We start from the raw sequence: 17,487 nt of genomic DNA on the forward strand, positions 1-17,487 counted from the left end.
TCAAAATGTTTATTATTTCAGTTTCTTTCAAAACTTGGAACATGTGGCCATTACTGCATCTGTATGTGACATTTTGTTGCTGTCACATGTAACCTTTTCTTGCAGAGAGCTTGGTGGGCTAATTGGTCAGTGATTTAAAAAAATAATAATGGGTGGTTCTAAATAGGCAGCTTTGGCATAAAGTTGTCTTGGTTCATATGCTAACTGGGACTTATGCACCATTTCTGTGGAGAAGGAACACAATGAACCTACAAAGCATGCCAATAACATCTTGTGTAGGTTCAGTGTTTCCTGGTTCTTAGAGCTTGGTTCACATAAATTTTTCCCCTCAAAAGGAGGAAAAATTTCATGCAGTCCTGGTTTGCGCAGGTGCTGCCCCTCATACAAATGACTCCTCAATTATATTAACTAGATCTGAGGCTATAAGTTCCAACAATGGCAAGTATTTAACAAATGAGTAAGTGGGTAAGAACATTTTCTCTTAGAGGGCTGTAAGAGGTGATTAAATACCTGTCAGGAATGCTACAGGATAGACATCTGTTATAGAATCATACAGTTGGAAGTGGCCTAGCAGGCCATCAGGTCCAGCTGCCTGCTCAGTGCAGGACTCATGTCACCCATCAATCTGACCTAACCCTGCTTAGCTTCCAGGATTAGGCAGGATCAGGCACTTCAGGGTGATGACCCTCCAAGTCCTTTCCAACCTTAATTGAAAAAAATATTTTTTTTTACTTTTTAATTCATATCAGACACCAGTCCCTTTTTAAATTTCTGTAAGGTAACTTTATCTGCAACCTAATCAAGTCAAGCAATGAGATCCTGCTTTACTCCACTAGCCTTTAAGGCATGAGGTCTGTGATTCAAATCCAGCTCAGCTGATTCCCAATCTGGCCAATTATGGCTGTGCTCCCTTTTCCCTGAGTGCCTTTCATTTGGTGGCTTCTTGGCCTTTTCACCTCATCCCCTCTTCTAAAAGGTTTATCCACTTAGAGGGCCCTTGGGCCAATATATAAGTTTAATAAGGCTTAGTTCCACAACTTTGGCTAGAAGCAAGTATGACAAAACTAAGGCTGTCATACTTTGGACACATCATGAGAAGGCAGGATGGAGAAGACCATCATGCTAGGGAAAGTCAAAGGCAGAAGAAAAGGAAGACCAAACATGAGATAGATTGACTCTACTAGGGAACACTTCAGCTTGGATTTGGAAGAGATAAGCAGGGCTGTCATGGACAGAATATTCCAGAGGACTTTCATTCATGAGATTTATTTATTTATTTATTTATTTATTTATTTATTTGATTTATATCCTGCCTTTTTCCTACAAAGGGCTCAAGGCAGCTTACATCGCCTCCTCCATCTTATCCCCACAACAACAACTCTGTGAGGTAGTTTGGGCTGAGAGTCTGTGACTGGCCCAAAGTCACTCAGTTGGCTCCATGGCTGAGCGGGGACTAGAATCCAGATCGTCTGAGTCCCAGTCCCATGCTCTTAACCACTACACCACACTGGCTCTCTAGTTCCCATAAGTCAGAGATAACTTGGCAGCACATAAGAACAGAAAGGATTAATAACCAATAAGAGTGTTAAACAAAGTATGGCCCAGCCTCTTTTGCCTTCAACCCCACCCACCACTGGCATGTGGTCCCTGAGAATGTATCCAAAATTAAGTTTGGCTCTTGGCCTAAAGGAGGTTCCCCAGCCTTGATTTAAAGCATGACTTACTACTGTGGAGTAGTAGCATAAGGTTATACAGTGCCTACAACTGAAGAGGTTTTTGAATGTCATATGTAGGATGCTGTTTTACTGGTTGAATTCTTAAAAGTATGTGCTCATATATGTGCAACCTCTATTCTTGTTTTATTTATTTAATCCCTTGTATTATTCAAAGAAGCACAATGATCCTTCTCTCCATTGTATTCTCACAGCTACTCTGTGAGGAAGGCTGGGCTGATACTGATTGGCCAAAAGACACCTGGTGAACCTCATGACTGAATGGGGATTGGAATATGGCTCTCTCTAGTCCCAGTCCCACCCCTTGACTGCTGCCTCATACTGTGTGCTTGCAGACCCTCTTTAGACGTATATTATGCCTGGGTGAGCAGACACATAGGAAAGAACAACCATGCTTCTACTGGAACATCAGAACAGGATTTTATAGCTCAATTCTGTCCATGTTTACTGAGAAATAAGACACACTGCATTCAGTGGAGCTTACTCTCAACTAAACGTGTATATCTGACATTGGAAATTCCATTACATTTCAGTTACTCTCTCTGAAACATAGGTGTCACTCTGAAAACAAGGTATTTAGGACAGATTAAATTTAGATACTGTCTAATTGGATAATCAGATCTAATTGAATATTATAACATGTGAAACTAAAATCAGGCAGACTTCTCTGAATGCAGTTGGCCTTCTTTTGCTACTATCTCTGAGGCACTGTTTCCTTCCCAAAGCCAATGTAAGGAGACCTTGAGTGCTTGTGTCTGGATTGCTCATTTGGTTAAAATAGCATTGCATCCCTATACAAATGAACTGAATAATTAAAATGTTCACTTCTTCACTTTCCTTTACCTCTCTGAAGTCCTTTTAAGAGTAGTTTAATAGTACTGTATCTGCTGTTACTATTATTGCTGCTTGGTGCATATTTAGCGATGCCAGACACTGTTAAATAGCCTTTAAACCAACAGTTCAAGGTAGTTTAAGATGCAAGTAGGAGGTAAAGAATGAGAAAAGGAAAAATACTACTTTGACACCAAAAATAATAATTGTATAATATTTTAGTATTTTATTGCTCATCATTATGTGCGTTTTCTACTCTCTAGGAATATTTGCTAGAAATATTGGAAGAGCAGTCTCTAAAATACATTTTCTCTGCAGCGTGTCCAGAGCACTTATATTTTATTCTGCTTTCTAATTAGATTCCTCAGGATGATCTGCAAGCTACCTCTCTCCATTTAGTTTTCATGGTGTGATTTAACTGATCTTTAAACTGTGCGTTATTTGGCTTTGAGTTGCTTGGGAAGATTTAAATTGTGATGCTCTGTAATAGAAGGTGGTTTTTCTTTGTGTATGTGGGACAGGGAGGGAGGGAACAGAAGCAGGCATGGGTCATGCTTCCTGTGTTGTCCTCCAGAATCAATTAGATGCAGTGTTCATTATGGTATTGTGATGGCACCAAGAGGCTGCAGACCACATTGTTTTGCTAGCCACTGTACAAATACAGGACAGGAGGATAATCCACAGGCTGAAGCATTAACAAATAAGATAGACAAAAAGAGAAGGGGGAAAAGATTAACATACAGCTAGAGTAAATAAAATGAGATGGTGGGTTATTTGTGTTCCAGGCTCTCTCATGCATGCTGTCCCCTCCCTTTCTTTTTAACCCTTTTATTTAATTGTTTTGGTTCTACTTCTGTTCTGAGAAATAGATGCCACCCTGATCAGTGAATAATAGATTTAAAATATAATAAAACAAAAGAGAATGGAACTTCCAGACTATGCTAGTGAGTGGATAAACAGCACTGCAATGAAACAATACAGGACCACAACCCAGACCTTGGCAATTAAAAGGTGGTGCCAGCCGGCTTCAAATTTTAACATTGGGAGAGCATTCCAAAGCTGGAAGGAGGGTGACATAATTTACAACTGTGGAGTTCCTACCACAAAGTTTAGGGTAGCTATTGGTTATTTCTAGCTGGCATCTAAACTGCAGCTAACTCTGTGTACGTGGGAGCATTGGGAATGTGGGTCCTCAGTAGCCTTCACCCATGTGACTTTTTTTTTTAACTGAGGAGTTCACAAAAAAGTTTGATCAAGGAATCCTGTTCTTCAAACTATGAGCCCAGATGGATCAGACCATAGGTTTACCAATTCCCTACAGAAGCCCACCAGATGCCTCCAGGAAGCCCACAAGTAGACTTTGAATTTAGTAGCCCTTCCCCACAATTGCCACTCAGCAAATTTATTGATTATAGCTAATATCCACTGATACAGTTCCATCATCTATGAAATTGCTTAATTCCTCTTTAAAGCTTTCAAATCAAGTGGTTGTCACCACATCTTTTGACAGAAAATTCCATAAATTATGCATTCACTGCATAATTTTCTCTAATCTGATCTGAGTCTACTGCCAATCTATTTCATTGGATGAGCTTGAGTTCTAATATTCTCTCTTTCTACTTTGTCCACCCTATGCTTAACTGTATGAATCTCTCAGTCACTTTTTCTCAACCAAAGTCTCAAACTCTTTAGCATTTTCTCCTAGGGAATGTTCTCTGATTCTCTGATCACTTTGACTGCCATTTTATGTTCCTTTTCCAACTCTATGTGCGAAGAGGTGACCAGAACTGTACACAGTACTCCAAATGGGACTGCAATGTAGATTTGTAGAAGGGTACTTCAGTACTTTCAATTTTGTTTTTGATTCCTTTCTAAATTACCCCTTAGAAAAGCTGAATAATTCCCATGGGTGTAACCAAGCCCATAGATATGCCCAAGGTAGTTCTGATGTTTGGGTAGAACCAAAGGTGAGTAACCATTTAGTCATTATTGTAAGATCATAGAAAGCACAACAGGGTTTTTGGGATGAGTTAGATGAGTTCAGTGCTCTGATTCCTTGGCAAACTGTTTATTATTGATTGATGGATATTTTGACTTTAGACAGTGGGCAGTAGTCACTTCAACACTACCATTATTGTAAATTATGTTGCATTGGTCTAAGCCAGTGGTTTTCAACCTTCCACAGCTGGGGACTGGTGAAAACAGGAAAACCACTTTGGGGACCACTGAGGCAGAAACAAGAACTATGCACATTATACAGTATTCTGTGCATTAGTTTCCAAACACAATGCCAAAAAAAATGAAAATTCCCCAAAACAACAAGAAATCAAGCAACAGAAAATGCCAACACAAGAACAAAATAGCAAAATCACTGTAGTGTGGCTCCCAGCCAGCTCCGACCGAGCTGTCTCTCCCCTCCCCCCCAGCAGCACCAGTGCACCCCCCACAAATGCGATGCCAACCGAGGAAGGGGTAGTAGAGCACAGCCAGCCCCCATACCAGTCTGCAGCGAGCAGGATATGCCCCCCACTCCACAGATCAGCAGGAAATCTCCTGTGGATCAGTGCTGATCCATGGACTGGTAGTTGAAAACCACGGGTCTAAGTGACCTAGTACAACATCAGTAGCATTTGCTGAGAGGATGGGTTTCTCTGGAAAACCCATTTCACTGAAATACTGTATTGGTGTTGCACTAAAGCATGGGTCCTCAACCTAAGGCCTGCAGGCCGGATCCATCCTGCCATGCCCTTTTAACCGGCCTGCTGCACAGGTTTTGCATTTGCTGGGCACATGTGGGCTTGCTCACGAGGAGGTCATTTTGGAGTCACTCGGAAACTATCTCCTTGTGCGCAAGCCGGCGCCTCGCCCCGTGCCCCCCCCATCTCCGCCTTGTGTGTGTGCGCCTTCCCACCAGCACCGCCTTGGTGGCCCTTGGCCACCGCTGGCACCTGTCAACTGGCCCCCTGTTCAAAAAGATTGAGGACCCCTGCACTAAAGGTTGCTTATACTAGTGCAACATAAGTACATCAGCAGTAGTGTCAAATTAATAATGCTCTTTTTTAAATTATATGATTCTGCCTCAAGCCTGTGAAGAAATGGGATGAAAATGATTTTTTAAAAACCTGATCAGTGAGGAGAACTTCTTGGACTAGATTTGGTTGCTCACAATACTCATTGGATCATAATGTTGGAAAGATTTTTATCTGTTCATTGGAGAAAAGGACATCCATATTCTGCAAAGCTGGAAGTAGCTCAGAATGTCTGTGTTTGTCTCATTAGTAGAGACAGGTGAAGGCTTGATTGAGCTTTCCATTGCTGGTGACATAAAAGCAAACTAGGGAGGTTAGCTGGGTTTGGCCCTGAGCGTTTCCTGGATAGGAGGCAACCTGGGAACAGAATGCAAGCTATTCTAAGCTATTTGGAAAAAGAGCAGGGTACAAGTGGAGTTAATAAATGAAATAACTGTACTGCATCACAAATGTTTAGGCATCCAAACAAGCTTTCCTGCAAGCCAATTTTCCCCCACTTTTCTGGCTTCTTTTCAGTATGTCTTAATGATGTTGCCATTAACAACACAATTTTGTTAGTAGTCTTGGTTTCATGACAGAACGCCTTTTTTACTGTGTAGTGAGATATACTTCACTATGAAAATGAAGCGGTTGGGATGTTTGCTTTATCCTCCAAAGTTCGTTCCCTTTCCCTTGTTAAGCCTCTAGGGTCTGCTACACATTAACTTGACTGCCCTTTGTTCCTGAATATCTGGAAGAATAAGAATATGGTCTGGGGAGGGGGGGAGGAGAAAGAATTGGCTTCTGATGGTCAGTGTTGCTCTTTAGACATGCTATACCTTTTTTGTTGCTGAGTCAGTTCCCTTTAAAATATCACACTGTTCCAGGAATCCCTTTTTAGAAAAACATTGTCAACATGTTTGAAAGAAAGGTTTGTTTCAGTTCAGGCTCTAACTGAACTTCATGGATATACTTCGTATATGAACTTGCACTTAATTGCATGATTTCTTCTTTACTGAGCTACACATTTTCTCTATCTTTTTCTATCATACTTGGGTCTGGGAAGTCTCAGCCAAGCTCTTCATACAGAGTGCATGATTGGCAGGGCCTTGAAAATAGACTATAGTATATTAAACACAAGCACAGATTGTTTAGGCGCAAAACTATATCCCAGCACTGAGATTTTTATTGGCTCAGCTTCAAAGCATGTTAATAGGTATAGTCTTGGCCTCAGACAAAGGCTCGATTGTTACAGTGGTATATTTCATCCTGCTGCTACTTGGCAAAAGCCAGTGTACTTTTAAGTGAAATTTGTGTGTGCACTTGTCTGGTCACCTGGAAAAAAAGGATACTTAGCTGACCTGTGAAAATGCAGTTAGTGTGGTGGAAGGTGAGAATGTGTAATCCTTATTACACAGTAGATTGTTAACACCATATGGAGGGGAAAGATATCATTTCAAAGCACTACAATGCCATTGATTGTGTAGCTATATGTTTAGTTTTTGTATTATAGCTGGAAGGATTTAGCCAGAGGTATTGTAATACACTTCTTAACTGCCAGACTTCATCCTTTCTCTTGTTGTTGTTCCAGTGGAGTAACATAGGAAGTATGCATGTTTGGGTTTTTGTAGCTCCAGCTAGGATCACAGTCCTTATTCACTGGTGCAGTGGTTTTTGATTTAGCTTTGGTATCAATACAGTTTGCAAAATATCACATTTTATCCTGACCAGCAGGAACATATATCTGTTTTGAGTTGTCTCATCCCTTAGTTTTGTTATGATTGCTGCACAGACAAAGGCTTTCTAACTAAGAGTGCATTATATAGCTGAGCAGCTAGGCTGGCTTTGTAATACAAAAGAAAAATATCAGAATTCAATAAAAAAGTTAGTATACTGTATATTAATATACTGTATATATATACTGTATATATACTGTATATATAGTATATTAAGGTAATGTAGTTTTAATGGTAAGGAGTTGCATTGAAAGCACATTTTCGCTGTTCCAAATGAAAAAAGCAAACCATGCCTTTAAGATGGATCCTCCTGCTTAACTGCTAGTCGTTTGGAGCATGTGATGCTTCTCAATTGGTCAGTGCTCTTAACATGATGCTATAGCCTGGGATTAATGATACTGGGTCTGCCCATCTTCACATTAACATGCACACTAAATTTCTCACAGTATTTGAAATGATTTGATTCTCAATAACCACCTGATTCATCTCTGGGTTCACTACCTGTGGCCTTGGAATTGCTCTTCCTCGTCTGAGCTGGATTATATCTACAACCCTTAAAGGCTCTTTTATAGGAAGAGTGCATCCAATCACTACATTAGAGGGATTAGGATGTGGTTGCTGTGTATTTTTAGTCAAGTAGGATAGCTTTGGAAGGTGATGTTTAGGATTCAACAGAATTCATAGTTCTGCTTTTGCAAATGCAGTGGACAAAGTGCTGTGGTCTGCCTTCACATGTTTAAGAGATCTCTTAGCTGAACCACACAGTAATATCATGGGCTAGGGCTCGAGGTCAAAGTAGGGGCTACTAGCTAAATGCCACTGGTACACCAAAGCAGTAAATATTGGAACAATAGCCACCAATACTTTTAATTAAAAGGGAAATAAATTGTACCTGTGCAATGTAGCTTCATCCATCTGGAGAATTAATCTGGACCTGGTTAAAGGAGACCAAACTGACTACCTTAGCAAAAATTAATACAGTGTAGTATCAAAGGCTCTGCCCTATATTTCAGAAAACCAGACTGGAAGCAGGAGCTTTGATTGCTTCTGCACTGCTTACTATTATTCAAGCAGGGGTTTAACTTAGGTGAGTATCTCTACTCAGATACCCCCAACATCCCTAGATCTATCTCTCATTTTCTTAAATCCCATTTTTTTTCATGATATTTTGGAAAGGCACTGCCCTTCCTCTTCAGGCCCTACTGTAACTAAGCCTAAGGGCATGTAACTTAATGGAATGCATATTCTTTGCTGTTTCTCCATGCTTCCTTTTCCCTTCCTCTCCCTAGGGATGGAAGAACTAGTGATTTTCAATCTCATTACAATTCTCTGTAATGGATTTTCTAAGTTCATTTGGCTCAATCCAGTTTTTCATTTATGAACTATTTTATGGCCAGTTTGAATAGGAGAAGCATACAGTTCAAATGTGGGGGGATGTGTATTCTGTGCTTCTTTTATAACTTATATCTTTTATTTATTATATATTGTTAATTTTAATTTTATATTGTTATTTTTGTATTTTATTGTATTTTATTGTGTTGTAAGCCGCCTCGAGGCTTCGGCAAGGGGCGGCATAGAAATGTTCAAATAAATAAATAAATAAAGTGCCCACTTTCCCCCACAGACTAAAGCATAAATGTCATTTTTTAAAAAGATATTCTTCATTGGAATTGCAGTTTCTGGTATGTTGCACATTTCACAGTTGGGATTGTGACCATGAAATTTTTGAAAACTGCTCATATTTTTCCCCAGTTTCAAATCATAGATTTTAAGACCCTCAACAATCCTTTAAATAAGTAAATAAGTTCAAGTTATCCTGTGGAGGTGAACAGGCATGCATCTTTTCCTCTATTTTGTCAGTTGGTGTTTTTAAATGCTTATCTCCCAAACTGTTGTGATTGGATAAATGAGAAACCTGCAAGTTTCTGGCTGTTCTCAGGCCTGGTTTGCTGTTTTTCTGCCAGGTTAAAATGGCTTTGAATGGGTATTGCTCAGCCAAATAGCCTAAAGGAAACCCATGTAACTGGGAAATTTTACTTCAGTTAATATTTTGGGAACAGAAAATAACCATTAGGTGCAAGAGCTCCAAAGAATGCAAGTTAGACTTGGCACTTGAAAACTTACATTGTACAAAGACCAACTTCTGGTTAAGCCAGCTCTCAGGTAAGTGGCAAAGCTAAAAGCTTAGTAACACTGGCATAAACTGATAGCACAGAAAACCTGTACATATACCAGCAAAGACAATTTACCTTTCTACCTTCCTGTTGTGTAAGTGGTCTCCATGGTCTTAAGAAGTGGACTTTTCCCATCTCCTACCTGTTCCTTTTGCATACAGGGATTGATTGTGTGGTCTTGGTATGCAACACAAGCATTCTGCCACTGAGCTATGGTCCCATATAATTTATCCACATTGACAAAACTGCAAAGTTTAATGTATATGGACTCAGAAACAAGATTTCCAGTTCAATTCTGTGCATGAAACCAGACATAAGCCCAGCTGTGTTCAGTGGGACAGTCCCAGCTAAGCAGGCGTAAGGTTATGCAACCTTAGACCCTCTCTCACAGAGCTATCTAATGACAGACCAGAGAGCTAGACTTCTGATTCCAGACTTAGGTTTTGATAGTTTCACATGGGCTCAAATGCTCCTTCTCATAACCTGGCCCTTAAAAGTCTTCACATACACAAGATGTTGGCATGAGAAGTTGGAAGTGACAAGATTTGATGCAGAGAAATTCAAGTAGACAGAAAATGTTCAAGAAGGTTTGCTGTTGTTAAATAGAGTATTGTGTTTGAGGGTTGGACTGGCTCTTCACATTTATATGCCTCAAGCTTGCATTGTTAGGTGAGCTTACAGCTCCTTGCTCCTTAATTCAGATGTCTTGGTGCCAAATGAGTTAAATCACACTGTTTTGACAACTTTCCAACATAAAGAATAGCAAAGCACTCCACAGTCAGTAGGATAATTTTACAGCAAAATCACTTTTTAATGAGAAGTATATCAGCAGTGTAGAGCTTTTGAAGTTATTAGGATTGACTGATAAGCAGCCATACTGAGTTCATTGATGGAAAAGCATCATTTTCTGAAGAAAACTCTTGTTAAAGACTGGAAGTCACAGTTACGTCATGGCTTAGTTAATTGGCTTCACCTGTCATTTGTTAGCTGCAATAATCCAATAGTCTCTAAACCACTTGTTGAAAGGTCAGAAGGATCAGGGAAACGCTCAGTTTACTGAGGGAAAATGATTAGATGTTCATGCTGAAAGCCTGTTGTGCTTGTTAGGTTCAAATTGTCACTCATAAATCAAAAAGTGTACTTCCCATAGAAAAGCATTGCAAATAATAAAGGTTAAATAAGTTAATACTGCTTTTCCCTCAGTCTGTGATTAGCAATTGCACATGATGCCGGGTTCTGACATGAGGCTTGCCTGTTTCTGGTTTTTATAGCTGCTTACAGGAAGAGGGAGCAATATTATTGCGTGAACATGGCCAGAGTCTAACCTAGTACAGCACACTTGCTTAAATTGTTTAACTTGGTTGGTAAAGTGTGTTAGAAAAGTCACTGTTCTCATGTAACTGGCTTATTTGTAATTTTCTTTGCTCCTGACATGCTGATCTTCCATTGCTTTGCATTGAGGTATTTGTTTGCTATGGGAAGCAATCTTATTTATTTATTTAGGGAACTTCTATGCCGCCCCATTCACTGAAGCCTCGGGGCGACTCACAATCATAAATAAATAACATAATATAAAACAATATAATTTAACAGTATAAATTAAGTTGCCCTGACCAAAGAATAAAATAAATAAATACTATTAACAGTTAAAATAACATTTGAATAAAAAGTTCTTCGCCTGGCACCGTAAAACAAATAACGACGGCACCAGGCGGACCTCTCTGGGGAGTGCATTCCATAGATTGGGTGCCACCACAGAGAAAGCCCTCCTCCGAGTACTTTCCCTCCTAATTTCCTTCACTGAGGTTCCCGGAGAAGGGCCTCTCCCGCTGATCTCAAGGGGCGGGCGGGCGGGCTGGCAGGCATATGTGGACGTAAGCGCTCCTTCAGGTAACCAGGACCCAAGCTGTTAAGGTCATAACCAACACCTTGAATTGGGCCTGGACTTCAATGGGAAGCCAGTGAAGCTGACGGAGAACTGGAGTCATGTGAACATAACGCCCAGTCCCCGTCAGCAGCCTGGCATCTCTATTTTGAACCAATTGAAGTATCCGGACCGTCTTCAAGGGCAGCCCCACGTAGAGCGCGTTACATAAGTCAAGTCAGGAAGTCACCAACGCATGTGTCACTGTTGCCAGGCAGTCGTTCTCCAGGTAGGGGCGCAGCTGATGGATCAGCCGAAGCTGAAAGAAAGCGCTCCTCGCCACCGCTGTCACCTGAGCTTCCAGTGAAAGCTCTGGGTTGAGGAGCACTCCCAAGCTGCGGACCTTGTCCCTAAGAGGGAGTGCTACCCCATTCAGGACTAGGTTCAATTCACCTTCCCCGAAGCCCGATCCGCCAACCAACAGGACCTCTGTCTTGTCTGGATTGAGCTTCAGTTTATTTATCTTATTTTAGGCAGCTTTTCTGTAGCTCAGCTCTGAGGAATTCCTGTTCCACGGATGGATCCGTGGAAGCAATATTTCTTGTGGTATGAGAATCATGCATCCAGGTGTTTCATGTGGAATGGACTCTGATGCCATTCATCCTTTGTCTGTAGATCAGCAATATTTAACTGCTCAGTTAGTTTAATAGTTTTAAAGGTTTTTTTTTTATTAGCTATCAGTGTGACCCTGATTTTCCCGCAGTTTATGGTTAACAACTCCAGGTTTGGCTATTTCATGAAGCACTGTCTTTCTGGCTTGTTGGGAAGGGAACTGGACTTCATATGCAAACACAAAGCTCATTCTCACTATTATGTGTGAATGCATTAACAGTCTGACCTGTTGGAGAAACAGTGATGCATAACCTTTAAATAAATTGAAAATTACCTTTAGTTTGAAAGCATTGAAAAAGGCTCTAATACTTAGTGTTGCAGACTATGACAGATGGGATTGGCATAAGGGACTTTTTTTCCTTATAATTACTGTTTATGCCTACAGGGTTCTGAGGGTTAAGTGGCTGGTTTGATGTGATGGTAATTAATAAGTATATTGGCATATAACAGTGTTGAATAGTAGCTATTGTTTCCTCAGAGCTGAACCCTTCCAGCTACAGAATCAGCAAGAATGCCTGCTAAGACAAAGTGTCAATGTTGTCTCCAAATCATGGGACAAGCCAGCTGCTAAATTAGAGGTGTAAGAAAAGCAGCAGGGGAATGGGACATGTAGTGACAGCATTATCCATATTCTGTTCCTCATTTTGAGCTATAAAATTGCTTCACCCTTCCTAATAGCTTTTAGAAAATAGGACCAATTCTAAATATGCGTCATTTTGTTGGATGTTAAGCATAATGGGGAGCACATGTCACAAAAGTGTAACAACTTTGCATTAGCCTAAAAGAGAGAAGTCTCAAATTCATTTTTCCAGGATTTTCTGCTCTTATCCCGAAAATCACTGTTAGTCAACAAAGGAATCCAGTCAGAGCTCTTTATTTCTAGAAGTCTCTTAAAGCCCCAGCATAACAGCAACATGGAGAAAGCCAGGATGGGGCAGCCAACAACATGAAATATGTCCAAATAAAGTAGTGGCTTTCCAGAAAGTTGGCCTATGACTCCTATCAGCCATAGCCAGTATAATCAATTGAGAGATTTCCCATCAAGAAAGACTATTTACTTTTTGTATGTGGTTTATGTCTCATATTTAAGGGAGACCTAAAAAAAGTTAGGTAACCATGTACCCAGGGGCCTTGGCTAATTGTCAGGGAGAGGCAGCATGATGCAGTGGTTACATTGTCAAAATTAGGACTGAGAATCCAGGTTCAAATCCTCACTCAGCCATGAAGTTGTTTGCCTGCTCCCTAAATAGGGATTTGATCCTGGGTTCCTTTGTGCTAGTCAGTCTTTCTGAGTAACCTTTCATGACAATTGGGAGGAGTAGGAGAACCATGTACTCTCAGAGTTAAAAAAAACAACTACTAAATGCCTTGCATCATCTTAAAGACTAGCAAGTTTACTTTGGCAAGCTTACACTAGAATAAACAAGTTTATGCCAGAATGAATTTGCTAGTTTTCAAGGTTCCACAAGATGCTTTGTTGTTTTTGATGCAATAGACTAACAGAGCCACCTTGGAGAAATCCTTGGAGGAAGGGGAAGATATAGAAAATACTTGTGGTTTTTGTTTTCGCTTGTTTTTGAGTCTTTTGCACGTGCAAGAGACTTCCAAGAGTTGGAAGGGTGCTGGAGGTGAATAGAGAAATCCAAAACGGGGTGAGCCAAGCCAGTTAACCTTGCCATCTGGCCCGCCTAATGTTTGTACAAGGGGTGTGAAACTATTTTCAGGCTGAGCAGTGAGTTGCCCCTCACCCCATGAGGTGGGTGTTTTCAGAGGGTGATGTCCTGCCATTGATGCCACCCCCCACTCCTCTCTTTTTTTTCTTCAGCTGGAAGAAGGCATACATTGCAGGAGATATGGAGGGCAGGAAATTATCAACATGCTAGGAAGAGTTCTCACCCTCCCCCCTTCCAGTGCTGACAGTTCCACCATCTTGTATCTTCTCATGAGGGGCAGAGACAAGGCAAAATGATTATGTGCCTGATGGTGCTTACCTATGGGAAATCATGCTCTCCTGGTCTTTGGCAGGCTGTTAAGATACATGATATTCCACTGTATTAAAATCATACTGTAATCCACCATTGTATTCTTTGCTTATTGTGATGATTAAATTGTGAAATAGAATCCTTCAAATACTGCATATAGCCAAAAATGCATTGTTTTTGTTCACTGAATCTAGAATAGAGCTAATATGGGAAGTTCTGAAGGTTCTATGCCTGTTAGTAACCTTTACAGAAAGGTGACCAAACTGGCTCAGCAGAAGAGCCACACACAGTAAATGTCAGATGTTTGAGAGCCACAGGTGGGTACCCACGGCGAAAAGCTGCTCAAAGAACCACCTGCAGCTCCCAAGCCTCAGTTTGGCCAACCCTGCAATAGCACATTAATGAATTCATGTCATTATTATTTTAATTCTCATATAATGTTGGTCCTCTACCAGCTCCACTGGCTTCCAGTTGAAGTCCAGGCCCAATTCTCAAGGTACTGGTTTTGACCTATAAAGCCCTAAATGGCTTGGGACCAGCATACCTGAAGGAACATCTCCTTCCTTATATGCCTTCATGCCCCTTAAGATCTGTGGGAGAGGCCCTGCTCCGGGAGCCCTCCTTGAAGGAGGTAAAAAGGGCATCTACTTGGAGTTGGGCCTTCTCTGCAGTGGCACCCAGATTGTGGAATGCGCTTCCCAGAGAGGTTTGCCTGGCACCGAGCCTATATTCTTTTTGGTGCCAGGTTAAAACCTTTTTATTTGAATGTCATTTTAAGAATTACAGTTTTTAGATTTCTAAAGTTAACAGTCGCATTTTATTTTATTTTATTTTATTTTATTATTTTATCTATTTTATTTATTTATTTTCCTTATGATTGCGATTTATTCTCTTTTGCTTATTATTGGTTTAATTTGATGGTATTTTGTTAGTACTGCTTGTACTTATCTATTATTTGTTGTATTATGGATTGTATTTTCATTGTTCTGAATTTATATTCTGCAAGCCATCTTGAGGCATTTAGTGAAAGACAGGATAAAAATGTTTTATTTAATTAAACTAATGTCAAAACATTATAACAACAAATAAATGCTTTGTTGACTGATGGATTCTTTGAAATTCATATTACGCCTGATCTTACTCATCCAGTAGCACAAGCATATTTGGAAGGAGGTTCTGTGACCCTGCTGTTCTCAAATAAGCTTAATGCCAATGCTAAATGTTTCAGTCAGAGGAAGCATAAGTACAAATGCTTGCTGCCCAGAATCTAGTACTTGTTTGTAACAGACAACTCTACCGTATTTTCTAGAGCAGAGGTTCCCAAACTGTGTTCTGTGGAACCCAAGGGTTCCTCAAAAACCTTGTAGAGGTTCCACGAAAAATCTCAAATTTAAAATGGATTTTAAAGTGAAACCACACAAGACCAACTATTTGATTGTCAGTTGGTACCCAAGCAGCAAACAAGGAAATGCATCACATCATTTGGTTCCTAGGCCTCTATTATGTAGTTTTGGGAATAATTGAAAGAATTCATTTGGAATGTTACCATATAATTGCTTTATTCGTTAGTTATATTTAAAATGTTTTATCTTTATTTGCAAACCTACTACATTGTGCAAAGCACTTAGACAATCAGAGCATCCAAAAGAAGGAAGAACATTGTGGGTTCACAGTGCTTGGAATGGGATAGAGTTAGGGTTGTGTAGAGAGGAAAAAAAGTCTTCAGAAAGGTTCCATGACTGAAAAAGTTTGGGAACCACTGTTCTAGATGTTAGGAACGAAATTAAGTTCCAAGTAGTGACAACACGGGAGGCAAAGTAGCAAGCAGTACTAGTTTAATATGTTCTTGCAAGAGCAGGCACCCACCTCACAGGTAGCGCGCGTGCCATTTTCACAAGAGACATTGCCTTTTATTCCCTTTTCCTGGCTTGCAGACCCTGCCTCTTTTCTCCCATTGGCTGGGTTACTAAGAGGTCACAATCTTCTCCATCTGCCTACATCATACTACTCCTTGATATGTTTCCCCTCCTGCTCATACATCCCATGTTCATACTAATAAGCCCATTACCTATGAGAGGTGTGTCAGCTATTATTCATAAGCCTATTAAGTGTGCGCACTACTTACTATAAGTTCAATAGGTTGTCTTGACCTTGGAATGGTTTTGACTGGTGACCACTTATCTCCCAAAACTGCTGGGAGGATGAGATAGGAAGAACAAACCTTCTTCCAAGCTCATTATCTCCTTTTCCCTTCCACAGACTGGCCAGCTGTAAAAGACAATCAATTACCTACTATCTTCCGCAAAAGTAACGGTTTAACCAATGTCCTCAACCACTCTTGTGTTCTTCAGAACTTTGATTTAAGAAGAACTCTTCTACCATTTCCCTTGTGTTCAAACTCAGCCATACCATATACTATTAGCTCACCTTTACTTGTTTATATCAGTAACCAATTTAAACCTGCCTATTTTCTTCTACTTCCTGTTTAGAAATCTTTACACAGTTCTGTACTCTGGCCTTTGGCCTTATAAGGGTCTTTTGCTCTGGTCTTTAGTAATCCATCATTCTTCTGTTAGTAACAGTAATTTTCCTTCTCTCACATAGAGAGTTAATGCAGTACTAGGTAAGACTATGGTATCTCCATTGTTTTCACTGCACTCTTGGGAGTGACAGGTTTTGCACTTTAAAAAATATCCCTACAAACAAGTAGAAACCCTCATTTATACAGACCAACAGAGCTGTTTTCTGCAAGCTTCTTCTTGTTTCAGGTTCTTTATTTTGAAACAAGTAATTTGTTTTTTTTTTTAAACAAGGTAACAACTTTATAATGAAAACATCAACACACTTAGCTTAATATTGTTTACTGTAGATTCATTGCATTTTTGGATTGTTTTCCCTGATCTTGTATCCATTTAAGATCTGTTGTAGCCCCAAAATGATCAGTTTTCCATTATTAGCCACCTTAGTTCCAAACTAGGCCTGCTTACTTGGTAGATACTGGCCTGAAGATCTCGCCTCTTCCTATGTAATGAAGGAGAACCAGGTTTCAAAGATGTCCTGTTTGATTTTTTTTTAATCTCATCAAGTATTTGTGTTGTGTATGCTTTTCAGCAAGAACCACCTCCCAGGTTTTTAGAAACCGACCATTCACAGTGTATCCTATTTTCATTTTCATCCATTTTTGTCACTGCTGGTAGTACTAAAACTGGGTCTTTATATAGCTTTTGTGTCATTAAAAATAGAAGGAAGAGCTAATAACTGGGTGACCTGAACTGTTTGTTTTGTTATTTAAGAACTGTAAAGAAAAATGGCTGTTCAAAATATTTGCACATTTTCAAATGCTAACTGCATATGGAATAAAGTACCTTTGATCTGACCACATCTCCAGCAATTAGGAGAAAGATTTTTGTAAATCAATGTATTCTTTGTATTTTTATATATAATGGTAATTTATTATGTACTATTGTATTTCAATGTATTTTATCAT

At 40.0% G+C, this 17,487-nt stretch overlaps 1 protein-coding gene across 3 annotated transcripts in view; it reads left to right on the forward strand.

Moving 5' to 3' along the window:
* The window catches only part of CWC27 (CWC27 spliceosome associated cyclophilin), a 146,308-nt gene that overhangs the window by 27,906 nt on the left and 100,915 nt on the right, over positions 1–17,487 (forward strand). Inside the window, exon 11 of one of the 3 annotated variants that reach the window (XM_044446236.1) lies at positions 13,844–14,444. The exons of the other annotated variants lie outside the window; for them this stretch is intronic. Coding sequence (XP_044302171.1) covers positions 13,844–13,901 — 58 coding nt within the window. The 3' untranslated portion in view covers positions 13,902–14,444. Of the gene's footprint in view, positions 1–13,843; positions 14,445–17,487 lie in introns of those variants that run through there. 3 annotated transcript variants of the gene reach the window in all.

This window comes from Varanus komodoensis, unplaced genomic scaffold (genome assembly GCF_004798865.1).
Source record: "Varanus komodoensis strain SLA01 unplaced genomic scaffold, ASM479886v1 scaffold5, whole genome shotgun sequence".
Taxonomy (NCBI): Eukaryota; Metazoa; Chordata; class Lepidosauria; order Squamata; family Varanidae; genus Varanus; species Varanus komodoensis.